We start from the raw sequence: 27,373 nt of genomic DNA on the forward strand, positions 1-27,373 counted from the left end.
GATTCAATGCCATCCCCATCAAGCTACCAATGACTTTCTTCACAGAATTGGAAAAAACTACTTTAAAGTTCATATGGAACCAAAAAAGAGCCCGCATCGCCAAGTCAATCCTAAGCCAAAAGAACAAAGCTGGAGGCATCACACTACCTGACTTCAAACTATACTACAAGGCTACAGTAACCAAAACAGCATGGTACTGGTACCAAAACAGAGATATAGATCAATGGAACAGAACAGAGCCGTCAGAAATAATGCCACATATCTACAAGTATCTGATCTTTGACAAACCTGACAAAAACAGGAAATGGGGAAAGGATTCCCTATTTAATAAATGGTGCTGGGAAAACTGGCTAGCCATATGTAGAAAGCTGAAACTGGATCCCTTCCTTACACCTTATACAAAAATCAATTCAAGATGGATTAAAGACTTAAATGTTAGACCTAAAACCATAAAAACCCTAGAAGAAAACCTAGGCATTACCATTCAGGACATAGGCATGGGCAAGGACTTCATGTCTAAAACACCAAAAGCAATGGCAACAAAAGCCAAAATTGACAAATGGGATCTAATTAAACTCAAGAGCTTCTGCACAGCAAAAGAAACTACCATCAGAGTGAACAGGCAACCTACAAAATGGGAGAAAATTTTCGCAACCTACTCATCTGACAAAGGGCTAATATCCAGAATCTACAATGAACTCCAACAAATTTACAAGAAAAAAACAAACAACCCCATCAAAAAGTGGGCGAAGGACATGAACAGACACTTCTCAAAAGAAGACATTTATGCAGCCAAAGACAATTGATTTTTAATAACATGCTATAGAACTACAGACTCTGGTTACCCTGGCTTGATCTTACAGATACTCTGAGGCAAAAATCTGCTTAGCAGTTCCTAAAAATTTTTTCAAGGAGTATAGACAGTGTAACCATGTATACTGCACCACTTAGTGTCTAATTTGCTTTTCTAGAGAAGATAGAACAATCCAGATTCAAAAATCACACAGGTTTGTGTGAGGGACCCCTCATCTCAGCTATAGCTGTGAGTACCCTTATGTTTTATGTGCCCCCACTAAGTCTTATCAGTGGGCAAGTCTATAGGTCTGTTTTATATGGCTTATTGGCAAAAGTTGACATAGTTGGCCACTGCCACTTTCTTGGGAAAACAAAACAAAACCAACTCAAAGCCCTTTGGCTTCTGTGACAACTCACTCTCTTATATAGAATACTAATTAATAACTCAGGTCCTGAAGTGAGATTGAACAGGGCCCAAATCTTAGTTGCATCATTTACTATCTGGGAGGTCCTGGGTAAGGAATTTGCACTTCCAAAACATCCATTGTCTGACTTACACATTAGAGATAAAGACAGTACCTTCCTCCTCTAATGGTGGTGATGATTAATAAAATGCTTAGCACACCCTCTGGCATATATAACTTTTCAGTAAATATTGGCTATTTATGTTATTATTTTTCTACCACCTCTTCTCTCTTCAGTTCTCTTTCCTAGACTGATGTTTCTTTTTGTGGTATATTAAATGTGAATGCTTCCTAAGGTTTGCCATAGACTCTTATGTTTCTTCAGTCAAGGTACTCTCCTTGGACCATCACTGCCCTTCCTTTTACTTCACTGACTACTCCTAGATCTATACAATCCTTTGGGTATCCTTCAGTTTTCTCAAACTTAACAGCTTCCCCCAATACTTCTTTTTTCTTTGTCAATTAATGTTACCACTATGTATTTGGACAGTTCCAAAACTTGGCAAAATTTTCAACACCTCTCTCTTTTTCACTTCCTACCCCCTTAGTCAATTAGTAAATCTTATCTGTTCACTTCATAATTAAGCCAGTAATCCTACTTTCCTCTGCCCAATGCCACTTTCTTACAAAAGCCATTATCTTCCCCTGCTCAATAACTACATTAACCTAAATTATTTTCCTGACATTACTTCCTTTTAGTTTATTTCCCACACATTAGCCAGTGCCATATCTGAGCAGAAATGAAAATTTGATCACAAATATTCCATTTGTAACATTCTTTTTTCTTCTTCTTCTTCTTTTTTTTTTTTTTGAGACAGAGTCTTGCTGTGTCACCCAGGCTGGAGTGCAGTGGCATGATCTTGGCTCACTACAACGGCCGCCTCCCAGGCTCAACCGATTTTCCTGCTTCAGCCTCCCCAGTAGCTGGGATTACAGGTGTGCGCCACCATGCCCGGCTAATTTTTGTATTTTCAGTAGAGATGGGGTTTCACTATGTTGACCAGGCTGGTCTCGAACTCCTGACCTCAAGTGATCCTCCCACCTCTGTCTTCCAAAGTGCTGGGATTACAAGTATGAGCCACCGCACCTGGCCAACATTCTTTTTTTCAATAACTCCCTTCTCTTAGGATGATATTCTTGCTTCTGTTGTTAGCAATTTAAAAAGCCAAACAAATGGTTTTTGTATTAAAGTTAAATAAGACATAGTAATGTTGACATACCTGCAATTTAAACATATTTAGAAAATTAAACAATATTCTTTCATATTTTGTGTTGCTTCTGAATAAGTTTTTGAAAATTCACTTAAATTCTTTTGTCAAATTATGTCTAAGTGGTTACAATATGGGAAACTTTTTCACTGACTCAGCCTTAGCTAAATTTATATACCTTTTTTTCTTACAGAATGGAGTCAATAATACCTATTTATTTGAAATGGATATAATTTTATATATTTTTGATTTATTTTATGATAGAAAATTAACTTGAAATATTATGCTATTAGCACATCTATGAAATGATTGACCAATTTTGTTAGTTACTTTGCATTTTCAAATATTGTCTTTTTAATATTTTCATTACTTTTGTTGTGCTAACATTTTGTTTTCCTAAATTAAATGAATACATTTGGAAAATATCATCAGATGTGATTTAAGACTGGTGATTTCAGAGTTTGCAAAACTGTTTATTTTGGCACCATGCTCATTTGTGTTATAATGATCATAAAGGCACTAGTGATTGGCTGCTTCTATTTGTTGGCCATACTTTAAGTACTGCTTAGTGCTAAGCAGTGTGTGGGGTGCTATGACCACAGACATGAGAAAGAGATTGTATCTGATTTCAAGGACCACATGCTCTAATATAGGCACAAAACATTACCATAAATTATGAACCATTTCTGCCTTCAGAATAAGAATCTTTGTACCCTCCTTCTCATATGACATTTGATTTCAGAAACCAATCCCCTTTGCCCTTATCCTGTGTGAACTGGATAAATTCATCTCCTAGGGAATGGTAATAACTACAAGTATGAACCTGTGGTCAGAAATATCCAAGTGAAAATCTCATCTTCATTAGTTAGTTACTAACTGTAGTAGTTATTGCTATATAACAAACCACCCTAAAATATCTTCAAACAGCAGTTATTTTTTAATTGGTCATGTGGTTATGTGTATGCAGATTGGCTGGAACTTGACTGATCTAGGCTGGGCTCATCTGGGTGTTCTGCTTCAATCTGAAGCAGCTGGGCCTGTTCTGTTTCTCACTGCAGGTCTGTGGGTCAGCTGGGTGGCTCTGCTCCACATTTGCTCATTCTAGGGCATGGGCCAAAAGGACAGCAGCTACTCAGGAGAAACACTTCCCAAAGTCAAGGGGCTTGATCATGTAATTTGCTTTGGCTAATAACATGTGGGTGTAATTGATAGCATGCCAGTTCCAACCTAGATGCACTTCTACCATGGGAGGTAGGAAGTGTTTTATCCTGAGTAATTGCTGTCCTTTTGGCCCATGCCCTAGAATGAGCAAATGTGGAGCAGAGTCACCCAGCTGACCCACAGACCTGCAGTGAGAAACCCTGGAACAATAGGGTAAAGATACAAATGTGGAAAAAGGTGAAGAATTGTGGTCAACAAGCTAATCTACCACAGTAGTTGTGTGACTTTGAACAAGTCATTCATCATTTCAAAGCTTCTATTTTGTTACTTGTAAAATGGAGGTAATGATTGAAAATATTATATCATAGATTATTTATGGAAATTAACCTATGTAGAGCTCTTGACATAAGTGTCTGAACATAGTAAGGAGATAATTTTAACTATTGGTGAGAGTTGAATTCTAACAACAGGATCATATTTGTTGGGTGACCTCAGAGATTGGACTTATAATTAAAGCTTTAATTCTTGGTACACTGTAGACCATCTGCTCCAGGGTTATTCAATCTTTTGGCTTCCCTGAGCTACGTTGGAAGAAGAATTGTTTTGGGCCACACATCAAATACACTAACACTAATGATAGTTGATGAGCTTAAAATATCTCAAAAAATCTCATAATGTTGTAAGAAAGTTTATGAATTTGTGTTGGGCTGCATTCAAAGCCGTCCTGGGCTGCATGTGGCCCATGGGCCATGGGTTAGGCAAGCTTGGTCTACTTGGTAAAGTATGTTGGTCCCCTACTGAGAGTGTGCATGCAACATTGTAAGGGTCCAGATGTAAATCAACTGCTCTTATTCCCTATAGGCATATTTAAGGCAGAATACCACGGCCAATTACCCATCCTCATTTTTCCAACTAGTGGCATTGTGGATGCTAAGTCATCAATGGTTATTAAAGTAGATTTCTGTGCAGACCAGCCAAGAATTGTAGATGAAGAGGCAACGTGAGTATATACTGTGGTTCTAAAAATTATAGTACGGATATCAGTGCTTTCCCGTTTAACCCTGCAGATGTGACTTTGATTGTATGTTAGCTCCTTTGTTCTTCCATTCAGCATTGTTCATTGAGTCTCTACTATTTGCCAAGCAGTAGGTTTTTAAGAAATGGGAAGAACTGGAGGATGGCATATGGGTACACATAACAGGATCTTCTATTTTGAATTTCATTGAGGTGAGAGAGTGGACCAGGGAAGGGCTCCACTAACAAGGTGATAGTTGAATCAAATACTTATTCGTGAGTAGTAATTAGCCAGGCAAAGAGCAGTGATGTGATTTGGTGTGTGTGTGTGTTTGTGTGTGTGTGTGTGTGTGTGTGTAGGGGTGGTGGGAGTTAGTGATGGGAGTAGCATAGAGGAGGGATTTCAGGCAGAGCAAGTAACATACTGGAAATCCTAGAGGCAAAAAGACAGTATTGCACACCAAGGGATCTTTGGCAATGTAGAATTAAAAAGATGGAGTTGGGGAGTGACAGGAGACAAGACCAGAAAAACCAAATGGAGTGTCTAGTTTGAAGGGCTTTGTAGTCCAGCATTTTTGTGTGGTATGTCTTAATTCATTGCTAGAATGTGCAATCAATATAATGGGCCATCACCAGTATTTTTAACAAATGGCTTAAAAATATCAGAATGCATCTATGGAGTGTGTGTGTGTGTGTGTGTGTGTGTGTGTTCCGGCATTGGAATGTAAAATACTTTTTTTACTGAAGGTCACAGTCATAAATATGTGATAAACAGGTGTGAATCCTGATAGGAGCTTGGGTTTTATTGTGAAGGCTATGAAGTCTTAGGAGGGTTTTAAGATGAGAGTGTCATGATTAGTTTGTATTTTAGAAAGGTCATGCTAGTGGCAGTGTGCAAAACAGACCAGGGAGTACAAATGTGGAGTGAGAAGCTTGACTAGAAATTACAGTAAAGCAAGAGGAAAATGATAAAGGTCTGAGATAAGGTTAACTGAGAAGACTGATAGAAGTGTGCAAATTGGAGATAGGCTGTGGAGGTAGATTTGACTAGATTTGGTGACTGATTGTAGCAAAGGAAGATAAAAGGTGGAACAGGGTTATGGGAGAGGATCTTAAATTCAGTTTTGATATGTTGGAATGGTTTTACTTTTCAGATTCCTGGTGGAGCTGGCTGGGGCTTACTAAATTATCTTGAGTCCCAGAAAGAAATTTGATTTAGATGTACAAGTTGAGTGTTCCTTACTCAAAATACTTGAGATCAGAAGTGTTTTAGATTTCAATTTTGCTTGGATTTTGGAATATTTGCATTATACTTACTAGTTTAGTATCCCTAATCTAAAAATCTGAAATCCGACATGCTCCAATAAGCATTGCCTTTGAGTTTTATATCAGCATTCAAAAAGTTTGGGATTTTGGAGCATTATGGATTTCATATTAGGAATACTCAGCCTGTATAGGGTTGAAGATCGTCAGTGTATAAGTGGTAGAAGAAACAGAAGTGTTGAGAATAACTTTGAGAAGGAGAGTAGAGTGAGAAAGAGTAAGAGAAAAAACACTACTATTCATGTTAACTATTCATCAAGTTTAAAAAAGGTCCCAGTCTTAGAAGAGTGAGAAGGTGGGGCCTGAGTGAGTTAAAAGAAAACCTTGAAATTACGGTGTCAAGGAAGCTAAGGGAGGAGCAATTCAATGCCCAATGTTATAAGATATAGTGTAAGATAAGGGCTAGGTGATAGTTGTGGAGTAGTCAGTTATCTGTGGTATCCGATGGGCCTAAATTGAAAGATTGCATTTATGCCAGAGTGGGATAAAAATGAAAGAGAAGTTCCCAAAGAGAAGTGAAATTCATCTGTGAAGTGAAGTTTAATGGGGAAATATTTATTTCAGCAAAGAAGTGGGATTTTTGTTTCGTTTTGGTTTTGAGATGGGGTCTCTTTCTGTCACCCTGACTGGAATGCAGTGGTGCAATCACGGCTCACTGCAGCCATGACCTCCCACGCTCCAGCAATTCCCCTACCTCAGCCTCCAGAGTAGCTGGACCTTGAGGTGTGTGTCACCATCCCTGGCTATTTAAATTTGTTGTTGTTGTTGTTGTTGTTGTTGTAGAGATAGGGTCTCACTGTGTTGCCTAGGCTCGTCTCGAACTCCTGGACTCAAGCAATCCTCCCTCCTTGACTGCCCACAGTGCTAGGATTACAGGTGTGAGATCACACCCAGGCAGCAGTGGGTTTTACTGAGGTACGTTAGATTGTAAGGAATTGAGGTGTAAGGATGGGGATAAGATAAGCTGTTGGACTTGGGAGATGAGAAGAATTAGAAAAGAATTTCAGAATTTGAGAGCTAGAGGTAACCATACAAATCATTTAAATAATTGGCAATATGAATATGCCATTGAGTTTTTTCTGGGTTCAATTCATGAGATCGTTTTACAACTTTATTGTTTCCTGAAGACAGTGAATTAGGCTGCACATATGCCATTCCATTTTGTAGATTCAGTTATACAGAAGAACTTGATAGCCTCTGGTATGTATGTGAAAGGAACTACTCTTAGGCTACTGAATTTTAATGATAATGTGATTCTATAAAGTTTCTGTTTATCGAAATGTGTGGCAGAAAAACAAAGTATATAGAATTCTAATTAAAATATGTATGTATGTTCATATTTTATTATCCTGTAGAGTGATTTTGCAAGGTCAACCTGAGATGCTCTTAAGTATCAAAGCTCATGTGGTTGAGCAGATTATTGAATTATTAAACATGAGTAGTGACAGAAGGCTGGAATGCATACACTTTGGTCCTGTTTTCTTCGGATCATCAAAAATTAAACATGCACGTGTATACAATAATAGCCCAGAGCCCATAAATTGGGTGGCCATAATACAAGATGATGCTGTGGGAGAAGAATTGGTAAGTAAATGGTGTGACGGGGATATCAGGTATTATGATTTAAAAGAGATTGTGTTAAATCTACTAATAACCAACAAGCTTTTTAATTATTCAAAATATCTTTTAACATGGGCAGATAGATTTGATTTCATGTGTATCCAATAACAACCTCAAAAAATTCAGAAATTAAGCTAACATTTATAGTAATATATATCTGAAGTAAACCAGACAAGTGCTTCTTATAGATCAGTGGCTAATTGAAGGTATTTCTGTTCTCATCAATTTTTTAATCCTTTTTCAAATTGTATGATGTGCCTTGGTCAAATTTATGTGTAAATGTTACTTTAAAGATAGATATTTGCTATTTCCTAGATTCTGGAATTTCAATAATTATTTTGTAACTGCCTCAAAAATTTTTTTTGTGTTTTGCCTTAATACTCTTTTATATCTGACTTTATATTACAGGGTACAGATATTCGACAAAGAACAGATATTGCTTTAAATAATCTCGCCTACATGAGAAAAATAAAGAATATAGATACTACTATCATTATCTCCTGTCTTCCTAATGAAGGGACTTTACAACCTTATCAAAAGACTGTAATTACATTTTGTTTCACCCCAAAGTAAGCAAAAATTAATTTCATTGTAATGTTAAATATTAATGGAAAGTATATTAACCACATTTTAATCAGATTCACTTTAATACTATAATAGTGAAACTTGCCAGAAGGCACAAGTCAGATTTTTCTTGTCATGGTTCTAGATGTTTCTAATATGGTTAGTAATATTTCTAATAATTCTAAATATGGTTCTAAATACTTCATGTAAAGTTAAAAATCTCCCTAGACCTTGTGGAAATGGGGTGGTGGAAGTGCAAGTTTTGAGTTGTTTTGGAGTGTGGCCCCAAATTGTTTGTGCAGTCAAGACCTTGTTGTCCCCACGAATAGTCAGGTGCACGCAGCATGTCGTAGGTCCCTCCAAAGAGGATGCAATGCTTCTGGCAGGGCAAAATTATTGCTGACTATCCTAAGTATTAAACCGATAGCACCTTCCAGGGATCAGTCAAACTTGTTTGCTGAAATTCATACAGACTTTTAGCACTTAAGCCAGTGTACATTTTTCATAATTCCATGAACTTTGTTTTCTTATTAAATTTGAAGAACATGCTGTTTTAAATATATAATAGCAATTTCAGTGACATCTTGATAGGTTGTAATATGTGTGAACTGATTCAATTGCAAGAATATTTTCCCTTGTTTGTGAGAGGGTAATGTTTAATGTACTTCTTTTTTGTGGAACAGGGTTGCCTGTTGAAGATTGAGCTTGCTTTAATTTAAAGAGGTTAATAAATCAAGTAATTGTTCTATATGTAAATCCACAATTGCCTTATTAATGATACCTTCATACAAGTAGTTTCTTTGGTGAATCTGTAAGATTCTGTTTAATACATAATCTTTGAAATTTCAAATATTCTATTCTTTTTTCATGGCAGCATGTTAACTTGAGAGTCTAGCATAGAATCATAGGTATATGTATGATTTGAAGTCTTAGTTAAATGTGTTCTGACCACACTATTTGTATTCATATTTAATATTACATGTCAGTCTTTTGTAAATGTAGTTGAGTTTGCACTACTAGAGAGCTGACCTCTAGGTAAGGCAGGTAAAAATAGCCAATGAGCAGACCTATGACATAAACCATCTCTGCCTTTACTCCTATTTCCCTTCTTCCTAGCCTTCCTTTCCTTTTCTCCTCAAACAAAATTTAACTGTTAGCAATTCTTGTTCTCCAAATTACTTGTCCACAACAAGAGCATGGCTGGCAATATGCACTTAGTACATTGGGTAAGACAAATTTGTAACAAATGTTTTTTATTATGCCCAAGAGTAAGATGGACTATTGTAAAGAATTAATCAGAGTCCTTAGTTAGAGATGAATTTTGCCTGGAAAAAAAATTCTCTGCAGAGAAAGTGGCATTTGAGCTAGACCTTGATGACTTGGTATATTTAAATTACTCTTGTCTTGACGATGTTGGCACGAACTCATTTTTCTCAGCTTTATACTCTGTAGCCTTCTTTTGGCAAATCTCTCTGGCTGTGCAGTAAATTTGGATAATGGATTACAGTTGTATTTTCATTCCTTAACATTCATTTGCTTGCATAGATTTAAAGATTGGATTGATATTTCCTCTTACAAGGTGATAAAGTATATCACCTTTGCTTTAAAAATAACTCATTGTGATTTTTTTTACAGGCTAATGGCTGATGGTAAAAAGGATATTGGACCTTCATACAGGCAGGACTATGCTCTCTTTTTGAGATTTGAGTCCGTAGGAAGTAAAGATGGATTTTTGAGAGATGATGACTATAAAACCATCAAAAGTAAGTGTGAAATTAACAAAATTTTCAAATCCGTAGCCATTTAAATTGTTTAAAAATTTGAACATGAATATCTGTAGAGACAATCTAATAAAATATATAATTATTGAATAGAAAAAAAAGCAAACATGTTCAAGAGACCTTGAGGTGTCATCTGTGGCATGTTAAGAAGTCAACTTCACAATCATTTACATAATAATTTTCCAGGTTAGAAGTTAGATTACTTTATAATTTTAAATGGTGTTAGATAAACATGATGATCTAGAGTTTAAGGAATAAGAAAAAAAAAACAACCCGGATTTGTTTTCTATGTATGCCTAGGTTTTTTCTCAGGGATTGGTATGGGGACAAATGACCCATTCCATCTCTACTAATCCTTCAGCTCTCTTAGAATCTACAAATAGGAACAGTAAAAAACAAGATCTAGAGATCTAGTTAGTAGGGTACAGGACAGTGTTGTTGGATACTGATAATTGCACATGTTTTGCAGGCCACATGTCAATATGCCTTATATGTTTTATATTCTCAGGTTATATTAGGTTGGTTGTAGTGAGGAAAAAAATGGAATGGGACTTGGAGTTCAGCTTAGCAAGACAGATCAAAGAGAAAATAGAGAATTAGGAAGGTTAGGAATCAAATCCAGGAAAATGAGCTATACCAAGGAGGGATTAGATCACTATCCTGGATATTTATGCCAATCGAGTATGTCAGTATAAGTGATATTGAGCAGGGTTTAACTGTATTCCTTGGGCATAAATGGATTGTTCTGTTACTATTTATATTGTGTTTTGTGATATTGAGCTATGTCTGCTGATCCTAGACAGCAATGGGTATTCCACATTTGTACAAAGTTTACAGGTTAATCCAGTTTTGAATAGCCAGGGATGGAGTTACTAGGTTTGCCTTAAAGGTAATTTAGAGTCTAAGATTGACTACTAAGAGCATTAGTGAAAAAATTCAAACTCTTTTTCTTTGGTTCTAGTTACACTGCTCTCTCTCTGCAAAATTGTTCTTCTGCTATCATCTTTCTAGTTTCCCAAAAACTTCATGTTTATATTTTTGCCCAGCTTCTATTCCATTGTCCATTATTCTAATTATTCTTTTTCATGTGCACTTATATCTGTTGGTCTGTCTCCCACAGTGACTGAGTGAAAAGCCTCTAATTCTATGAAATTCAACTTTCAGCTTACATTGGGTCTGCACATGGGAATCTGATTGTGTTGGAGAAAAACACACAACCTTGTTGAGAGGTTTTACTTTGTATCTATAATCACTAATCCCAAGTGAGTTCTTTAAGCTGTTTGGCATTCCTATTGCATTCACCCATTCATTCACTCTTACACAATCTGAGATGAATATCACACACCTTTTATTCTCTCCTCAAGTCTCCACTCTTTCCTCCTTCATCTTCACTTGTAAGCTTGAACACAGAGTGGTCTAGTAGACATTTCCATAAGAATATCTACTAGGTATCTCAACTTAACATGTCCCAAACAGAACTCCTGATTTTTCCACAACCGGCTCCTCCTTCAGTCTCTTGTTTCAAGAAATGGCAATTCCATCATTTTGGTTGCTAAGGCAAAAAACTTAGAGTCATCCTTTATCACTTCTTCATTTCCCTATTCCGTGTCCAATATATCAGCAAATCTTCTTAAGTCTACCCTCAAAAATACATCTAAAATCTGACAATTTTTCACCATTTTTCTACTCTTCTCCTCCAGCCATTTGTTCTTTAAAGGCATTTGAACATGACAGACAAGTTCCTGCCTTAGCATATTTGTGCTTGCTGTTCTCTCTGCCTGGAATAAACTTTTCCTAGATTTTCACATTTTTTTCCAGACTCCCTTTATATCTTGGCTGAAGTATCTCCCTATCAGAGAGGGCTTTTTGGACATCTCTACATAAAACAGAATCCCCAAGACCTTGTACTCTGTTTCAACCTGTCTTACCTTTACCTATAATACTTATCTTCTATGAAATGCTGTGTAAACATATAACATTATTTGGTTGATTATTGTCAATATCACCTCACTAGAATATAAAGTCCGTAAGAGCAGGAATGTTGTCTCTTTTATTCACTGCTGTATCTGCAAGGCGTGACACAGAGAAGACACTCAATAATTGTGTTGAATGAAAAGATTGAATGAGCTACCCAATTTGCATTAGGTATTTCAGACAGCAAATAGACTAAGCAAATATATTCTGGATTCCCCAAACACTTTTTATGTTCAATAGCTATTATTGCTTTTACAGGTGAACGATTTCAGAAAATGGAATTAGCACTGACAGGCACAGGACTTCCTGTTTTGCTACAGTTTGATCCAGGACCAGTTCTTAATTTTAAACCTTGTTTCGTGGGTGAACGTTCAGAAATTCAGTGCATCATAAAAAATCAATGCGAATTACTTCCTGTGATGTACCACTTTAAAAAAACTGCAAATTTTGAAATTGATCCTGAAAAGGGCGAGATTAATGGAGGGGGTACAGTGGTAAGATAATTTTTCTTTGCTTTTACATGGCGGCTAACATTTTAAGGTGTGCTAAAGTGCTATGCAGAGGATTAGAAACAACATGTGTTCTACCAGTGTTTATAAATTGTTTCTCTTCTGCGGCCTAGTTATGAAGATTTTTGTATTGGTACTCACATAGAATCCATAATGATTTGTTAAGTGCCTGTCATCTGCCAGTGAAAGCATTTGGCACTAGGGAATTTAAAGAAATGCAAAACGTAGTTACTTCCTCTAAAATATTAGACATATACACAGGTAGGTATGGCTTCAGGAGAATATAAAACATGTTGAAGTTGTAACAAGGTGATATGGAAACTCAAATAACAGAATGTTTACTTCTAACCAGATAGAAAGGTCTCCATAGAAGAGTAATGTATGAGCCAGACATTGAAGCTTGAGTAGAAGTTTGAAGTTTGGAACTGGTGATATTTACCAGGCCTAGAACTTGTACTGCTGGTACAAAGCAGAAAAAGAGAATGCCAAGGCATACCTGTGAGCACTAGATCAGCTTCTGGTTGTCAGGAGCTGTTTTTCTTTTAATTGCTGCACAGGTAACTCTTTCCCATATCCTCTAAACTATGGGTTAAAAGACGATGATCCACAGGTCAGATGCCTGTTTTGGTAATTAGTGTTTTTGGAATATAGCCACTCTTATTTGTTCACCTATTGTCTAAGGCTATTTTCATACAAAAAGACAGAGTTGGCCAGGCGCGGTGGCTCACACCTGTAATCCCAGTACTTTGGGAGGCCGAGGCAGGTGGGTCACAAGTCAAGAGATGGAGACCATCCTGGCCAATGTGGTGAAACCCTGTCTCTACTAAAAATATGAAAATTAGCTGGGCGTGGTGGCACGTGCCTCTAGTCCCAGCTACTCAGGAGGCTGAGGCAGGAGAATTGCTTGAACCTGGGAGACGGAGGTTGCAGTGAGCCGAGATCACACCACTGCACTCCAGCCTGGCAACAGAGCAAGACTCCGTCTCAAACAAACAAACAAACAAACAAAAAAAGACAGACTTGAGTGGTTGTGGGAAAACCTATGCCCCATGAAGCCTAAAGCATTCACTGTCTGGCAATTTACAGAAAACTTTTGCTGAACCCTGCCTTAAATATAGCAAACATGAGTGCTTTCAGTTTCTCCTCAGTTTCTTATGTTATCATATTTCTTCCACTGCAGTGATGCAGTTCATAAAGTTATTGAAGGAAGCTTTCTTCCAATTGCAATTAAGAACTATTGTATACATGTTTATATACATGCAGCTCCCATTTATATCTCTTACTGCTTCATTAGTATGACTCTCTCCCTCCAAATTTGGATAGATGTTATCAGTTTTCATAGAATAGCAACAAATGTTAGCCACTTTATACTAAATGTTTTCTTTTTAACTGCTTCCTAGATTTCCTGTAGTACAAGTCTCTTAAACCTACCAACTCAATTACTTTTCTCCAGTAACATATGCATCTTTCAGAACATATCTATTAGCTAACTCCCCAATATTATTTTTAATCCTCTACATTTATTAATTTTTCCAACACTAATAATTTTCAAATTAGTAAAAATGTGAATGTAAGAAGTATAGTAGACATTGGAGAACTGTGGCCTGCACAGACTGGTCAAATGGCCTTTGACTATTTAGAAGTGTGATAAGATTATTCTTTTTAAATAACAACTTTATTGATCTGTAATTCACATACCATAAAATTCACACATTGAAGTATACAATTCAGTGATATTAATATGTTCAGAGAGTGCACACATCAGCACTAATTCCACAACGTTCTCTTCACCTCAAAAAGAAACTCCATGTCCATTAACAGTCATTCCCCTTCTCCTCATTCATCAGCCTCTGGCAAGTATTAATCTATTCTCTATGTCAGTAGGTTTTCCAGTTTGGGTCATTTTCTATAAATATTATATTTATATAAGGCATTTTGTGTATGGCTTCTTTCATTTAGCATAATATTTTCAAGGTTCATGCACATTGTAATATGTATTAATGCTTCATTTTTATAGCCAAATTATATTTTTTGTATGGATATACCACCTTTTGTTTATCCGGTCATCAATTGAGGGACATTTGGGTTGTTTCTACCTTTTGGCTATAATGAATAATGCTGCTATAAACATTCATGTACAACTTTTTGTGTGGACAGATTTTTAATATTGTTGAAATACACCTAAGAGTGGAATTGTTGGGGTCATATGAAAACTCTATGTTTAACTTTTTGAGAAACTGTCATACTATTTTCCAAAGTGACTATACCATTTTATATTCCTACCAGCAATAAATGAACGTTCCAATTTACTCATACCCTCCACCACACTTGTTAATGTACTTCTTTTTTTTATTATAGCCATCCCAATGGGTACAAAGTGGCATGTCCCTATGGTTTTCATTTAAATATCCCCAGTAACTAATGATGATGAATATCTTTTCATGTACTTATTGTCCATTTGTATGTTTTCTTTGGAGAGATATTTATGCATATCTATGATAGGCAGAATAATGGCCCCCTAAAATATCTCTATCCTAATCTCTAGAAATTATGAACATGTGATGTTCTATGGCAAAGCAGAATTCAGGTTTCACTTGAAATTAAGACTGTTAATCAACCAAACTTAAAATAGGAAAATTAGCCTGGATTATCCAGGTGACCCCTGTATACTCTCAGATTCCTTAGAAGTGGAAATGGAGGACAGAAAATGTGTCAGTGTCAAAGTAATGGAAGGCTTTACTGTCCATTGATTTCTGGCTCTGAAGGTGGAAGGGGGTGGGGTGCATAAGTTGAGGAATGGGATGGCTTCTGGAATCTGGAAAAGGCAAGAAAGCAGATTCTCTGCTAGAGTTTCCAGAAGTAAGCAGTCCTGCTGACACCTTGATTTTCATCCTGTGTTAGGCTTCTGACAAGTGTAAGATAAGAAATTTGAGTTATTTTAGTCAACAAGATTTTTGGTAATTTTTTATTGCCAAAATAGAAAACTAATAGAATATATTTTACTGTGTTTTTAATTGGGCTGTCTTTTTTTTATGGAATTGCAAGAGTTCTTTATATATTCTCAATACAAGTCCTTTGACAGATACAGAAATCACAAATATTGTATTCCATCCTGTGGATTGTCTTCCCACTTTCTTGATAGTTACCTTTGAAGGATAAAAGTAATACTTTTGATTAAGTTCAATTTATCTATTTTTTTCTTTTGTCTCTTGTGCATTTAGTGTCATATCTAAGTAATCATATACTGTCTGAGGTCATTAAGTTTTGTTCCCATGTTTTTCTGTAAGAATTTTAGCTCAAACTGTTAAATCTTATTTGTTGGCCGGGCGCGGTGGCTCACGCCTGTAATCCCAGCACTTTGGCAGGCCGAGGCGGCCGGATCATGAGGTCAGGAGTTCGAGACCAGCCTGACCAACGTGGTGAAACCCTGTCTCTACTAAAAATACAAATATTAGCTGGGCGTGGTGTCATGCGCCTGTAATCCCAGCTACTCAGGAGGCTAAGGCAGGAGAATCACTTGAACCCAGGAGGCGGAGGTTGCGCACACTTGTAATCCCAGCTACTCAGTAGGCTAAGGCAGGAGAATCACTTGAACCCAGGAGGCGGAGGTTGCAGTGAGCCAAGATCGTGCCACTGCACTCCAGCCTGGGTGACAGAGCGAGACTCCGTCTCCAAAAAAAAAAAAAAAAAAAAAATCTATTTGTTATTTTTTGTAAATGGCATGATTTAGAGGTTGAAATGTATTCTTTTTCATAGAGATGTCAAGTTATCACAGAATATTGTCACATATATAAAAAAACCAATTGAACGTGGATATAAGGATTTCTAGACTAAAAATTCTATTTTGCATATCTGTATTTATCCTATGTCAGTACTACAATGTATTAATTACTGTAGCTTTTTTTTTTTTTTTTCTTTTTATCGAGACAAGATACTTCACCATGTTGGCCAGGTTGGTCTCGAGCTGCTGACCTCAAGTGATCCGCCCGCCTCAGCCTCCCAAAGTGCGGGATTACAGGTGTGAGCCACTGCGCCCGGCCTGTAATTACTGCAGCTTTATGGTATTTTTTGAATTTGGGAAATATGAGCCTTCTAAATTTTTTCTTTTTAAAGAACATTTTTGCCTAATGTGAGATGCTTGCAAATACATATGAACTTTAACATTAGCTTGCTAATTTCTGCAAAAAAAGAAAAAAAAGACAGCTGGAATTTTGAAAAGAATTGTGTTGAATTTGTAAGTCTATTTAGGGAATATTGCCATTTTAACAATATTAAATCCTGTGATCCAGAAGATTGTATGCCTTTACACTTACTTATGTCTTCTTTAATGCCTTTTAATAATATTTGTAGTATTCAATGTACAAGTCTTGCAATTATTTAAAAAATTTATTTCTAAATATTTTATCCTTATTTGATGCTATGTAAATGAAATAGAATTCTTAGTTTTATTTCTGGATTATTCATTGCTAGTGCATATAAATGCATTTGTTTTCTGCATATTGACCTTGTATTCTGCAAATTTGCTGAACTCATTTATTAGTTCTGGTAGTTTTTTGGTGGATTCTTTGGGATACAAGATCGTGTCACCTGTGAATGAAGGTCACTTTACATCTTTCTTTCTAATCTGGATTCATTTTATTAACTTATTTTCTTACCCACTTGTCTTAGCTAGAACCTCTAGTACAATATTAAATAGCAATGGCAAAAGGGGTATCTTGTCTTGCTCCTCATCTGAGGGAAAAGCATTTAGTCTCTTACCAAGTTTGATGTTAGCTGTAAGTTTTTCATTGACTGCCTTTATAAACTTGAGGGAGTTCCCTTCTAATCCTAGTTTGTCGCATGTTTCTATTATGGAAGTGTATTTTGTCAACTACTATTTCTGTGTCTATTAAAATGATAATGTGGTTTTGTCCTTTATTCTATTAAGATTGTGCATTACATTGACATATGGATGTTAAACTTGAAATCATACTTGTACATAGTATATAATCTTTTCTACGTTTTGCTGGTTTCAGTTTGATCGTATTTAGTTGAGGATTTTTGCATATATATTCATAAGGGACATAGGAATTCAGATTTTTAAAAAATGTTTTTGATTTTGGTATCAGAATAAAACCGGTGCCACAGAATGAATTGAGAATACACTCTTCTTTTAAATTTTTTGTAAATGCTTGTGAAGGATTGGCACTAATTCTTCTTTAAACGGTTGGTAGAATTTACCACCAAAGCCATTTTGTCCTGGGATTTTCTTTGTCAGAAATTTTTTGGCTATTAATTCAATCCCTTTATTTGTTGTGGGGCTATTCATATTATCCATTTTTTCTTGGGTCAGTTTCAGTAGTTTATGTCTTTCTCTTCATAAGAATTTGCCCATGTCATTTAGGTTATCTGATTTGTTGGTATTCAGTTGTTGATCACATAATCTTATACCCCTTTTTACTGGTGTAAAGTTATTAGTGATGTCCTCTCTTTTATTCCTGATTTTAGCAAAGTTAGTCATCTCTTTTTTTGCTTATTAAGTCTAGTTAAAATTTTTTCAGTGTTGTTAATCATTTCAAAGATATAGTTTCAGGACTGTTGATTTTTTCCTAACATTTTCTATTATCTTTATTATTTATTACTGCTTTTGTGTTTATTATTCCTTTCCTTCTACTCACTTTGAACTTACTTTGTTCTTTTTTTCAAATTTCCTAAGGTGGATGGTTAGAATATTGATTAAAGTCCTTTTTAAAAAATACATTTGTTTATAACCATAAATTTCTGTCTTGTCACTGCTTTTTCTGCATTTCATATGTTTTGGTATGTTGTGTTTTAGTTTTTCTTCATCCCAAAATAATGTTGAATTCCCCTTGTGGTTTTATTCTTTGATCTATTGGTTATTTAGACATGTATTCCAAAATGCGTGAATTTTTCACATTTTCTTCTCTTATTGATTTTGATTCATTGCATTTTGGTTGGAAAACATACTGCACAGATTTCAATCCTTTTAAATTATTGAGGCTTATTTCACAGACTAACATAGTCTTTATTTAAAATGTTTCATTCAAAGTGCGAATGTGTACTCTGGAAAAATGTGCATTCTACTGTAGTTGGGTAAAATGTTCTACAGGTATATTTTGGGTCTGGTTTATGATGTTTTTCAGTTCTCTGTTCTTTGTTGATCACATGCTTAGTTTTTCTAATCATTATTGGAAGTGGGATATCAAAGTCTCCCACTATTGTAGTTGAATTGCCTATTTCTTCCTTCACTTTTTTTTTCTCTTTTACTTTTATTATTTTTTATTATTATTGTACCTTTAAGTTTTAGGGTACATGTGCACAATGTGCAGTTAGTTACATATGTATACATGTGCCATGCTGGTGTGCTGCACCCATTAACTTGTCATTTAGCATTAGGTATATCTCCTAATGCTATCCCTCCCCACTCCCCCCACCCCACAATAGTCCCCAGAGTGTGATGCTCCCCTTCCTGTGTCCATGTGTTCTCATTGTTCAATTCCCATCTATGAGTGAGAACATGAGGTGTTTGGTTTTTTGTCCTTGCGATAGTTTGCTGAGAATGATGATTTCCAATTTCACCTATGTCCCTACAAAGGACATGAACTCATCATTTTTTATGGCTGCATAGTATTCCATGGTGTATATGTGCCACATTTTCTTAATCCAGTCTATCATTGTTGGACATTTGGGTTGGTTCCAAGTCTTTGCTATTGTGAATAATGCCGCAATAAACATATGTGTGCATGTGTCTTTACAGCAGCATGATTTATAGTCCTTTGGGTATATACCCAGTAATGGGATGGCTGGGTCGAATGGTATTTCTAGTTCTAGATCCCTGAGGAATCGCCACACTGTCTTCCACAATGGTTGAACTAGTTTCCAGTCCCACCAACAGTGTAAAAGTATTCCTATTTCTCCACATCCTCTCCAGCACCTGTTGTTTCCTGACTTCTGAATGATCGCCATTCTAACTGGTGTGAGATGGTATCTCATTGTGGTTTTGATTTGCATTTCTCTGATGGCCAGTGATGATGAGCATTTTTTCATGTGTTTTTTGGCTGCATAAATGTCTTCTTTTGAGAAGTGTCTGTTCATATTCTTTGCCCACTTTTTGATGGGGTTGTTTGTTTTTTTCTTGTAAATTTGTTTGAGTTCTTTGTAGATTCTGGATATTAGCCCTTTGTCAGATGAGTAGGTTGCGAAAATTTTCTCCCATTTTGTAGGTTGCCTGTTCACTCTGACGGTAGTTTCTTTTGCTGTGCAGAAGCTCTTTAGTATAATTAGATCCCATTTGTCTATTTTGGCTTTTGTTGCCATTGCTTTTGGTGTTTTAGACATGAAGTCTTTGCCCATGCCTATGTCCTGAATGGTAATGCCTAGGTTTTCTTCTAGGGTTTTTATGGTTTTAGGTCTAATGTTTAAGTCTTTAATCCATCTTGAATTAATTTTTGTATAAGGTGTAAGGAAGGGATCCAGTTTCAGCTTTCTACATATGGCTAGCCAGTTTTCCCAGCACCATTTATTAAATAGGGAATCCTTTCCCCATTTCTTGTTTTTCTCAGGTTTGTCAAAGATCAGATAGTTGTAGATATGTGGCGTTATTTCTGACGGCTCTGTTCTGTTCCATTGATCTATATCTCTGTTTTGGTACCAGTACCATGCTGTTTTGGTTACTGTAGCCTTGTAGTATAGTTTGAAGTCAGGTAGCGTGATGCCTCCAGCTTTGTTCTTTTGGCTTAGGATTGACTTGGTGATGCGGGCTCTTTTTTGGTTCCATATGAACTTTAAAGTAGTTTTTTCCAATTCTGTGAAGAAAGTCATTGGTAGCTTGATGGGGATGGCATTGAATCTAGAAATTACCTTGGGCAGTATGGCCATTTTCACGATATTGATTCTTCCTACCCATGAGCATGGAATGTTCTTCCATTTGTTTGTATCCTCTTTTATTTCCTTGAGCAGTGGTTTGTAGTTCTCCTTGAAGAGGTCCTTCACATCCCTTGTAAGTTGGATTCCTAAGTATTTTATTCTCTTTGAAGCAATTGTGAATGGGAGTTCACTCATGATTTGGCTCTCTGTTTGTCTGTTATAGGTGTATAAGAATGCTTGTGATTTTTGCACATTGATTTTGTATCCTGAGACTTTGCTGAAGTTGCTTATCAGCTTAAGGAGATTTTGGGCTGAGACAATGGGGTTTTCTAGATATACAATCATGTCATCTGCAAACAGGGACAATTTGACTTCCTCTTTTCCTAATTGAATACCCTTTATTTCCTTCTCCTGCCTAATTGCCCTGGCCAGAACTTCCAACACTATGTTGAATAGGAGTGGTGAGAGAGGGCATCCCTGTCTTGTGCCAGTTTTCAAAGGGAATGCTTCCAGTTTTTGCCCATTCAGTATGATATTGGCTGTGGGTTTGTCATAGATAGCTCTTATTATTTTGAGATACGTCCCATCAATACCTAATTTCTTGGGAGTTTTTAGCATGAAGCGTTGTTGAATTTTGTCAAAGGCCTTTTCTGCATCTATTGAGATAATCATGTGGTTTTTGTCTTTGGTTCTGTTTATATGCTGGATTACATTTATTGATTTGCGTATATTGAACCAGCCTTGCATCCCAGGGATGAAGCCCACTTGATCATGGTGGATAAGCTTTTTGATGTGCTGCTGGATTCAGTTTGCCAGTATTTTATTGAGGATTTTTGCATCAATGTTCATCAAGGATATTGGTCTACAATTCTCTTTTTTGGTTGTGTCTCTGCCCGGCTTTGGTATCAGGATGATGCTGGCCTCATAAAATGAGTTAGGGAGGATTCCCTCTTTTTCTGTTGATTGGAATAGTTTCAGAAGGAATGGTACCAGTTCCTCCTTGTACCTCTGGTAGAATTCGGCTGTGAATCCATCTGGTCCTGGACTCTTTTTGGTTGGTAAGCTATTGATTGTTGCCACAATTTCAGAGCCTGTTATTGGTCTATTCTGACATTCAGCTTCTTCCGGGTTTAGTCTTGGGAGAGTGTGTGTCGAGGAATTTATCCATTTCCTCTTGATTTTCTAGTTTATTTGCGTAGAGGTGTTTGTAGTATTCTCTGATGGTAGTTTGTATTTCTGTGGGATCGGTGGTGATATCCCCTTTATCATTTTTTATTGCGTCTATTTGATTCTTCTCTTTTTTTCTTTATTAGTCTTGCTAGCGGTCTATCAATTTTGTTGATCCTTTCAAAAAACCAGCTCCTGGATTCATTAATTTTTTGAAGGGTTTTTTTGTGTCTATTTCCTTCAGTTCTGCTCTAATTTTAGTTATTTCTTGCCTTCTGCTAGCTTTTGAATGTATTTGCTCTTGCTTTTCTAGTTCTTTTAATTGTGATGTTAGGGTGTCAATTTTGGATCTTTCCTGCTTTCTCTTGTGGGCATTTAGTGCTATAAATTTCCCTCTACACACTGCTTTGAATGTGTCCCAGAGATTCTGGTATGTTGTGTCTTTGTTCTCGTTGGTTTCAAAGAACATCTTTATTTCTGCCTTCATTTCGTTATGTAGCCAGTAGTCATTCAGGAGCAGGTTGTTCAGTTTCCATGTAGTTGAGCGATTTTGAGTGAGTTTCTTAATCCTGAGTTCTAGTTTGATTGCAGTGTGGTCTGAGAGACAGTTTGTTATAATTTCTGTTCTTTTACATTTGCTGAGGAGAGCTGTACTTCCAACCATGTGGTCAATTTTGGAATAGGTGTGGTGTGGTGCTGAAAAAAATGTATATTCTGTTGATTTGGAGTGGAGAGTTCTGTAGATGTCTATTAGGTCCGCTTGTTGCAGAGCTGAGTTCAATTCCTGGGTATCCTTGTTAACTTTCTGTCTCGTTGATCTGTCTAATGTTGACAGTGGGGTGTTAAAGTCTCCCATTATTATTGTGTGGGAGTCTAAGTCTCTTTGTAGGTCACTCAGGACTTGCTTTATGAATCTGGGTGCTCCTGTGTGGGGTGCATATATATTTAGGATAGTTAGCACTTCTTGTTGAATTGATCCCTTTACCATTATGTAATGGCCTTCTTTGTCTCTTGATCTTTGTTGGTTTAAAGTCTGTTTTATCAGAGACTAGGATTGCAACCCCTGCCTTTTTTTGTTTTCCATTTGCTTGGTAGATCTTCCTCCATCCTTTTATTTTGAGCCTATGTGTGTCTCTGCACGTGAGATGGGTTTCCTGAATGCAGCACACTGATGGGTCTTGAGTCTTTATCCAATTTGCCAGTCTGTGTCTTTTAATTGTAGCATTCAGTCCATTTACATTTAAAGTTAATATTGTTATGTGTGAATTTGATCCTGTCATTATGATGTTAGCTGGTTATTTTGCTCGTTAGTTTATGCAGTTTCTTCCCAGTCTCGATGGTCTTTACATTTTGGCATGATTTTGCAGCGGCTGGTACTGGTTGTGCCTTTCCATGTTTAGTGCTTCCTTCAGAAGCTCTTTTACGGCAGGCCTGGTGGTGACAAAAACTCTCAGCATTTGCTTGTCTGTAAAGTATTTTATTTCTCCTTCACTTATGAAGCTTAGTTTGGCTGGATATGCAATTCTGGCTTGAAAATTCTCTTCTTTAAGAATGTTGAATATTGGCCTCCACTCTCTTCTGGCTTGTAGAGTTTCTGCCAAGAGATCAGCTGTTAGTCTGATGGGCTTCCCTTTGTGGGTAACCCGACCTTTCTCTCTGGCTGCCCTTAACATTTTTTCCTTCATTTCAACTTTGGTGAATCTGACAATTATGTGTCTTGGAGTTGCTCTTCTCGAGGAGTATCTTTGTGGTGTTCTCTGTATTTCCTGAATGTGAATGTTGGCCTGCCTTGCTAGATTGGGGAAGTTCTCCTGGATAATATCCTGCAGAGTGTTTTCCAACTTGGTTCCACTCTCCCCGTCACTTTCAGGTACACCAATCAGATGCAGATTTGGTCTTTTCACATAATCCCATATTTCTTGGAGGCTTTGTTTGTTTCTTTTTATTCTTTTTTCTCTAAACTTCCCTTCTCACTTCATCTCATTCATTTCATCTTCCATCACTGATACTCTTTCTTCCAGTTGATTGCATCGGCTCCTGAGGCTTCTGCATTCTTCACGTAGTTCTCAAGCCTTGGCTTTCAGCTCCATCAGCTCCTTTAAGCACTTCTCTGTAGTGGTTATTCTAGTTATACATTCGTCTAAATTTTTTTCAAAGTTTTCAACTTCTTTGCCTTTGGTTTGAATTTCCTCCTGTAGCTCAGAGTAGTTTGATCGTCTGAAGCCTTCTTCTCTCAACTCGTCAAAGTCATTCTCCGTCCAGCTTTGTTCCGTTGCTGGTGAGGAACTGCGTTCTTTGGAGGAGTTGAGGTGCTCTGCTTTTTAGAGTTTCCAGTTTTTCTGCTCTGTTTCTTCCCCATCTTTGTGGTTTTATCTACTTTTGGTCTTTGATGATGGTGATGTACAGATGGGTTTTTGGTGTGGATGTCCTTTCTGTTTGTTAGTTTTCCTTTTAACAGACAGGACCCTCAGCTGCAGGTCTGCTGGAGTTTGCTAGAGGTCCACTCCAGACCCTGTTTGCCTGGGTATCAGCAGCGGTGTCTGCAGAACCGTGGATTTTCGTGAACCGCGAATGCTGCTGTCTGATCGTTCCTCTGGAAGTTTTGTCTGAGAGGAGTACCTGGCCGTGTGAGGTGTCAGTCTGCCCCTACTGGGGAGTGCCTCCCAGTTAGTCTGCTTGGGGGTCAGGGGTCAGGGACCCACTTGAGGAGGCAGTCTGCCCCGTTCTCAGATCTCCAGCTGCATGCTGGAAGAACCACTGCTTTCTTCAAAGCTGTCAGACAGGGACATTTAAGTCTGCAGAGGTTACTGCTGTCTTTTTGTTTGTCTGTGCCCTGCTCCCAGAGGTGGAGCCTACAGAGGCAGGCAGGCCTCCTTGAGCTGTGGTGGGCTCCACCCAGTTCGAGCTTTGCAGCTGCTTTGTTTACCTAAGGGAGCCTGGGCAATGGCGGGCGCCCCTCCCCCAGCCTCGCTGCTGCCTTGTAGTTTGATCTCAGACTGCTGTGCTAGCAATCAGCGAGACTCCGTGGGCGTAGGACCCTCTGAGCCAGGTGCGGGATGTAATTCTCCTTTTGCGCCGTTTCCTGAGCCTGTGGGAAAAGCGCAGTATTCGGGTGGGAGTGGCCCGATTTTCCAGGTGCCATCTGTCACCCCTTTCCTTGACCAGGAAAGGGAACTCCCTGACCCCTTGCGCTTCCGAAGTGAGGCAATGCCTCGCCCTGCTTTGGCTCGCGCACGGCACGCTGCACCCACTGTCCTGCGCCCACTGTCTGTCACTTCCTAGTGAGATGAACCCGGTACCTCAAATGGAAATGCAGAAATCACCTGTCTTCTGCGTGGCTCACGCTGGGAGCTGTAGACCAGAGCTGTTCCTATTCGGCCATCTTGGCTCCTCCCCCTCTTCCTTCACTTTTGTCAGTTTTTTGATACTATTAGGTGCATATATGGTTATAATATGCATTCGTGATGTCTTGACCCTTTTATCCTTGTAAAATGCTCTTTTCTCAATGTAGAACTTTTTCTATCAATATCTATGTTGTCTTATATTAGTATAGGCACCCTGCTCTCTTTTGGATATTGTTTCCATATGGCATATTATTTTGCCATCCTTTCACTGTCAACCTATTTGTATCTTTGTATACAATGTGTACGTCTTGTGGGAAATATATAGATTATGTGTTTTTGCCTACTCCACCAATCTCTGCTTTTTGACTGCACAAGTTAATCCATTTGTATGTATCCATGTATCTATTGATGAACACTTAGGTTGATTGCATATTTTGGCTATAGAATGATGCTGCAATTAACGTGAGAGTGAAGATATCTCTTCAACATGCTGATTTCATTCTCCTTGGATAAATAAAATGTGGTGTGTGTGTGTGTGTATGTGTGTGTATGTGTACGGATACTATACAGCCTTAAAAAATTAAGGAAATCTTGTCATTTGTGAAACATGGATGAACTTGGAGGATGTTATGCTAAGTGTAATAAGACATACTCAGAAAGACAAATACTGCATGGCTACACTTATATGTGGAATCAAAGTTGAACTCATAGAAGCAGATAGTAGAATTGTGGTTGCCAGGGGCAGTGGATGGCGAATAAGATGTCAATCACAGAATACAAAAGTTCAGTTAGACAGAATGAATAAGTTCTGAGAGTCTATTGTACAGAATGGCGACTATGGTTAATAAAAGAGTATAAATATTTTCAACACAAAACAGTAAGGATATATTATTTAGCTTTATTTGTTTCAAAATTACATCAAAATTACATATTAAATACTATATATTTACTATATATTTGTATACAACCAATTTCTATTTATTAGTTGTAACTTAATAGAGCTGGGGGAAAGAAATGTAAAGAAAATCCATTTACTTTTTTCAAAAATTTTAATTTTCATTTCAAAATTCTGGGATACATGTGCAGGATGTGCAGGTTTATTACATAGGTAAATATGTGCCAATCCATTTTTATGTAATGTAACTACTAGTAACATAGCATTTGCATTTGCTATTTTTCTATTTGTTTTCTATAATTACATATCCTCCTAGTTTTCTATTATTTCATTACTGCTTTATTTTGTACTTAATAGATATTTTGTAATATACCATTTTAATTTTGTCATTATTTATTTTACAAAACTTTAAAAACATTTAATTTTCTTAGTGGCTGCCCTTTGGGTTACATTTAACATCGTTAACATAAAACAGTCTCATTCACATTAATGTCAACTTAATTTGTATAGTATACAAAAACTTTGCTCCAATAGAATTATGGTTCTTGTCTCCTCTTTGTGCTATTCTTGTCATACAAATAATATGTGCTTATTCTTTAAAAGCTCATCCATACTCTAATACTTATTTCTGTATGCATTGCTTTTTAAATCAGATAGGAGCAGGAAAGCATTGCAAACAAAAGTACATTTATGCTTTTATATTTATCTTTGTAGGTAGTTACATTTGCCTGTGCTCTTAATTTCCTTGTCTGAATTTGAGTTACTATCAAGTGTCCTTTTACTTCATTGTTAAGAATTCCCTTTATATTTTTGTGATGCAAATCTACTAATGATACATTCTCTTCATGTATATTTATCTGGAAATGTCTTAATTTATACTTCAGTTTTGAATGATAGTTTTGCTGGTTATAGAATTTTGCATGTACAGTCTTTTTCCTTCAATATTGGAACACACCTCTCCACTGCCTTTTTGCCTTCAGTGTTTCCAATGAGAAGTTATCTGTTCATTTCTAAAGAATCCTTCTCATGTGATGATTACCTTTCTTCTTGCAGTTTTTCAAGATTCTCTGTCATTGGTTTCTGATAGTTTGACTTTGTTGTGTTTAGGTGTGGATCTATTGGATTTACCCTGCTTGAGTTTCTTTGATATGTAGATTGTCTTTAATCAAGTTTTTGAACTTTTCATCTATTATTTCTTCAAATATTTTTTCTGACCTTTTCTTTCTCTCTTCTGCTTTTTAGACTCCCATCATACATATGTGACTATGCTTGATGGTGTCCCCAAAGTCTCTGAGACTCTGTTCTTTATTCTTCATCCTTATGTATCTCTCTTCAATGTGAATAATTTCAAATGTCTTGTCTTCAATTTCATTGGTTAGTTTTTCTGCCAGTTCAAATCTGCTATTGAGTCCCTTAAGTAAATTTAAAATTTTAGTTACATTACTCTTCAATTCCAGAACATTTATTTGTTCTTTTTTATAATTTCCACACTTTATTGAAATTGTGTATTTTGTGAGACATTGTTCACATACTTCCTTTAATTCTTTTGACCTGTTTCCCTTCAGTTCTTTGAAAATATTTACAATAGTTAACTTACCATGTTTGTCTAATAAGTTCACCATTTGGATTTCCATAGGGACATTATCTATGAACTACAGCTTTCCTAGGTATTGGCCATACTTTCCTGA

At 36.9% G+C, this 27,373-nt stretch overlaps 1 protein-coding gene across 1 annotated transcript in view; it reads left to right on the plus strand.

Annotated features, from left to right (window-relative positions):
• The window catches only part of CFAP47 (cilia and flagella associated protein 47), a 466,299-nt gene that overhangs the window by 24,465 nt on the left and 414,461 nt on the right, over positions 1 to 27,373 (plus strand). The window contains exons 4-8 of the mRNA XM_024240715.2: positions 4,490 to 4,628; positions 7,321 to 7,549; positions 7,994 to 8,154; positions 9,785 to 9,912; positions 12,163 to 12,398. Of these exons, the coding sequence (XP_024096483.2) occupies positions 4,490 to 4,628; positions 7,321 to 7,549; positions 7,994 to 8,154; positions 9,785 to 9,912; positions 12,163 to 12,398 (893 nt within the window). The remainder of the gene's footprint in view (positions 1 to 4,489; positions 4,629 to 7,320; positions 7,550 to 7,993; positions 8,155 to 9,784; positions 9,913 to 12,162; positions 12,399 to 27,373) is intronic.

The sequence above is a fragment of the Pongo abelii genome, chromosome X (genome assembly GCF_028885655.2).
Source record: "Pongo abelii isolate AG06213 chromosome X, NHGRI_mPonAbe1-v2.0_pri, whole genome shotgun sequence".
Lineage (NCBI taxonomy): Eukaryota > Metazoa > Chordata > Mammalia > Primates > Hominidae > Pongo > Pongo abelii.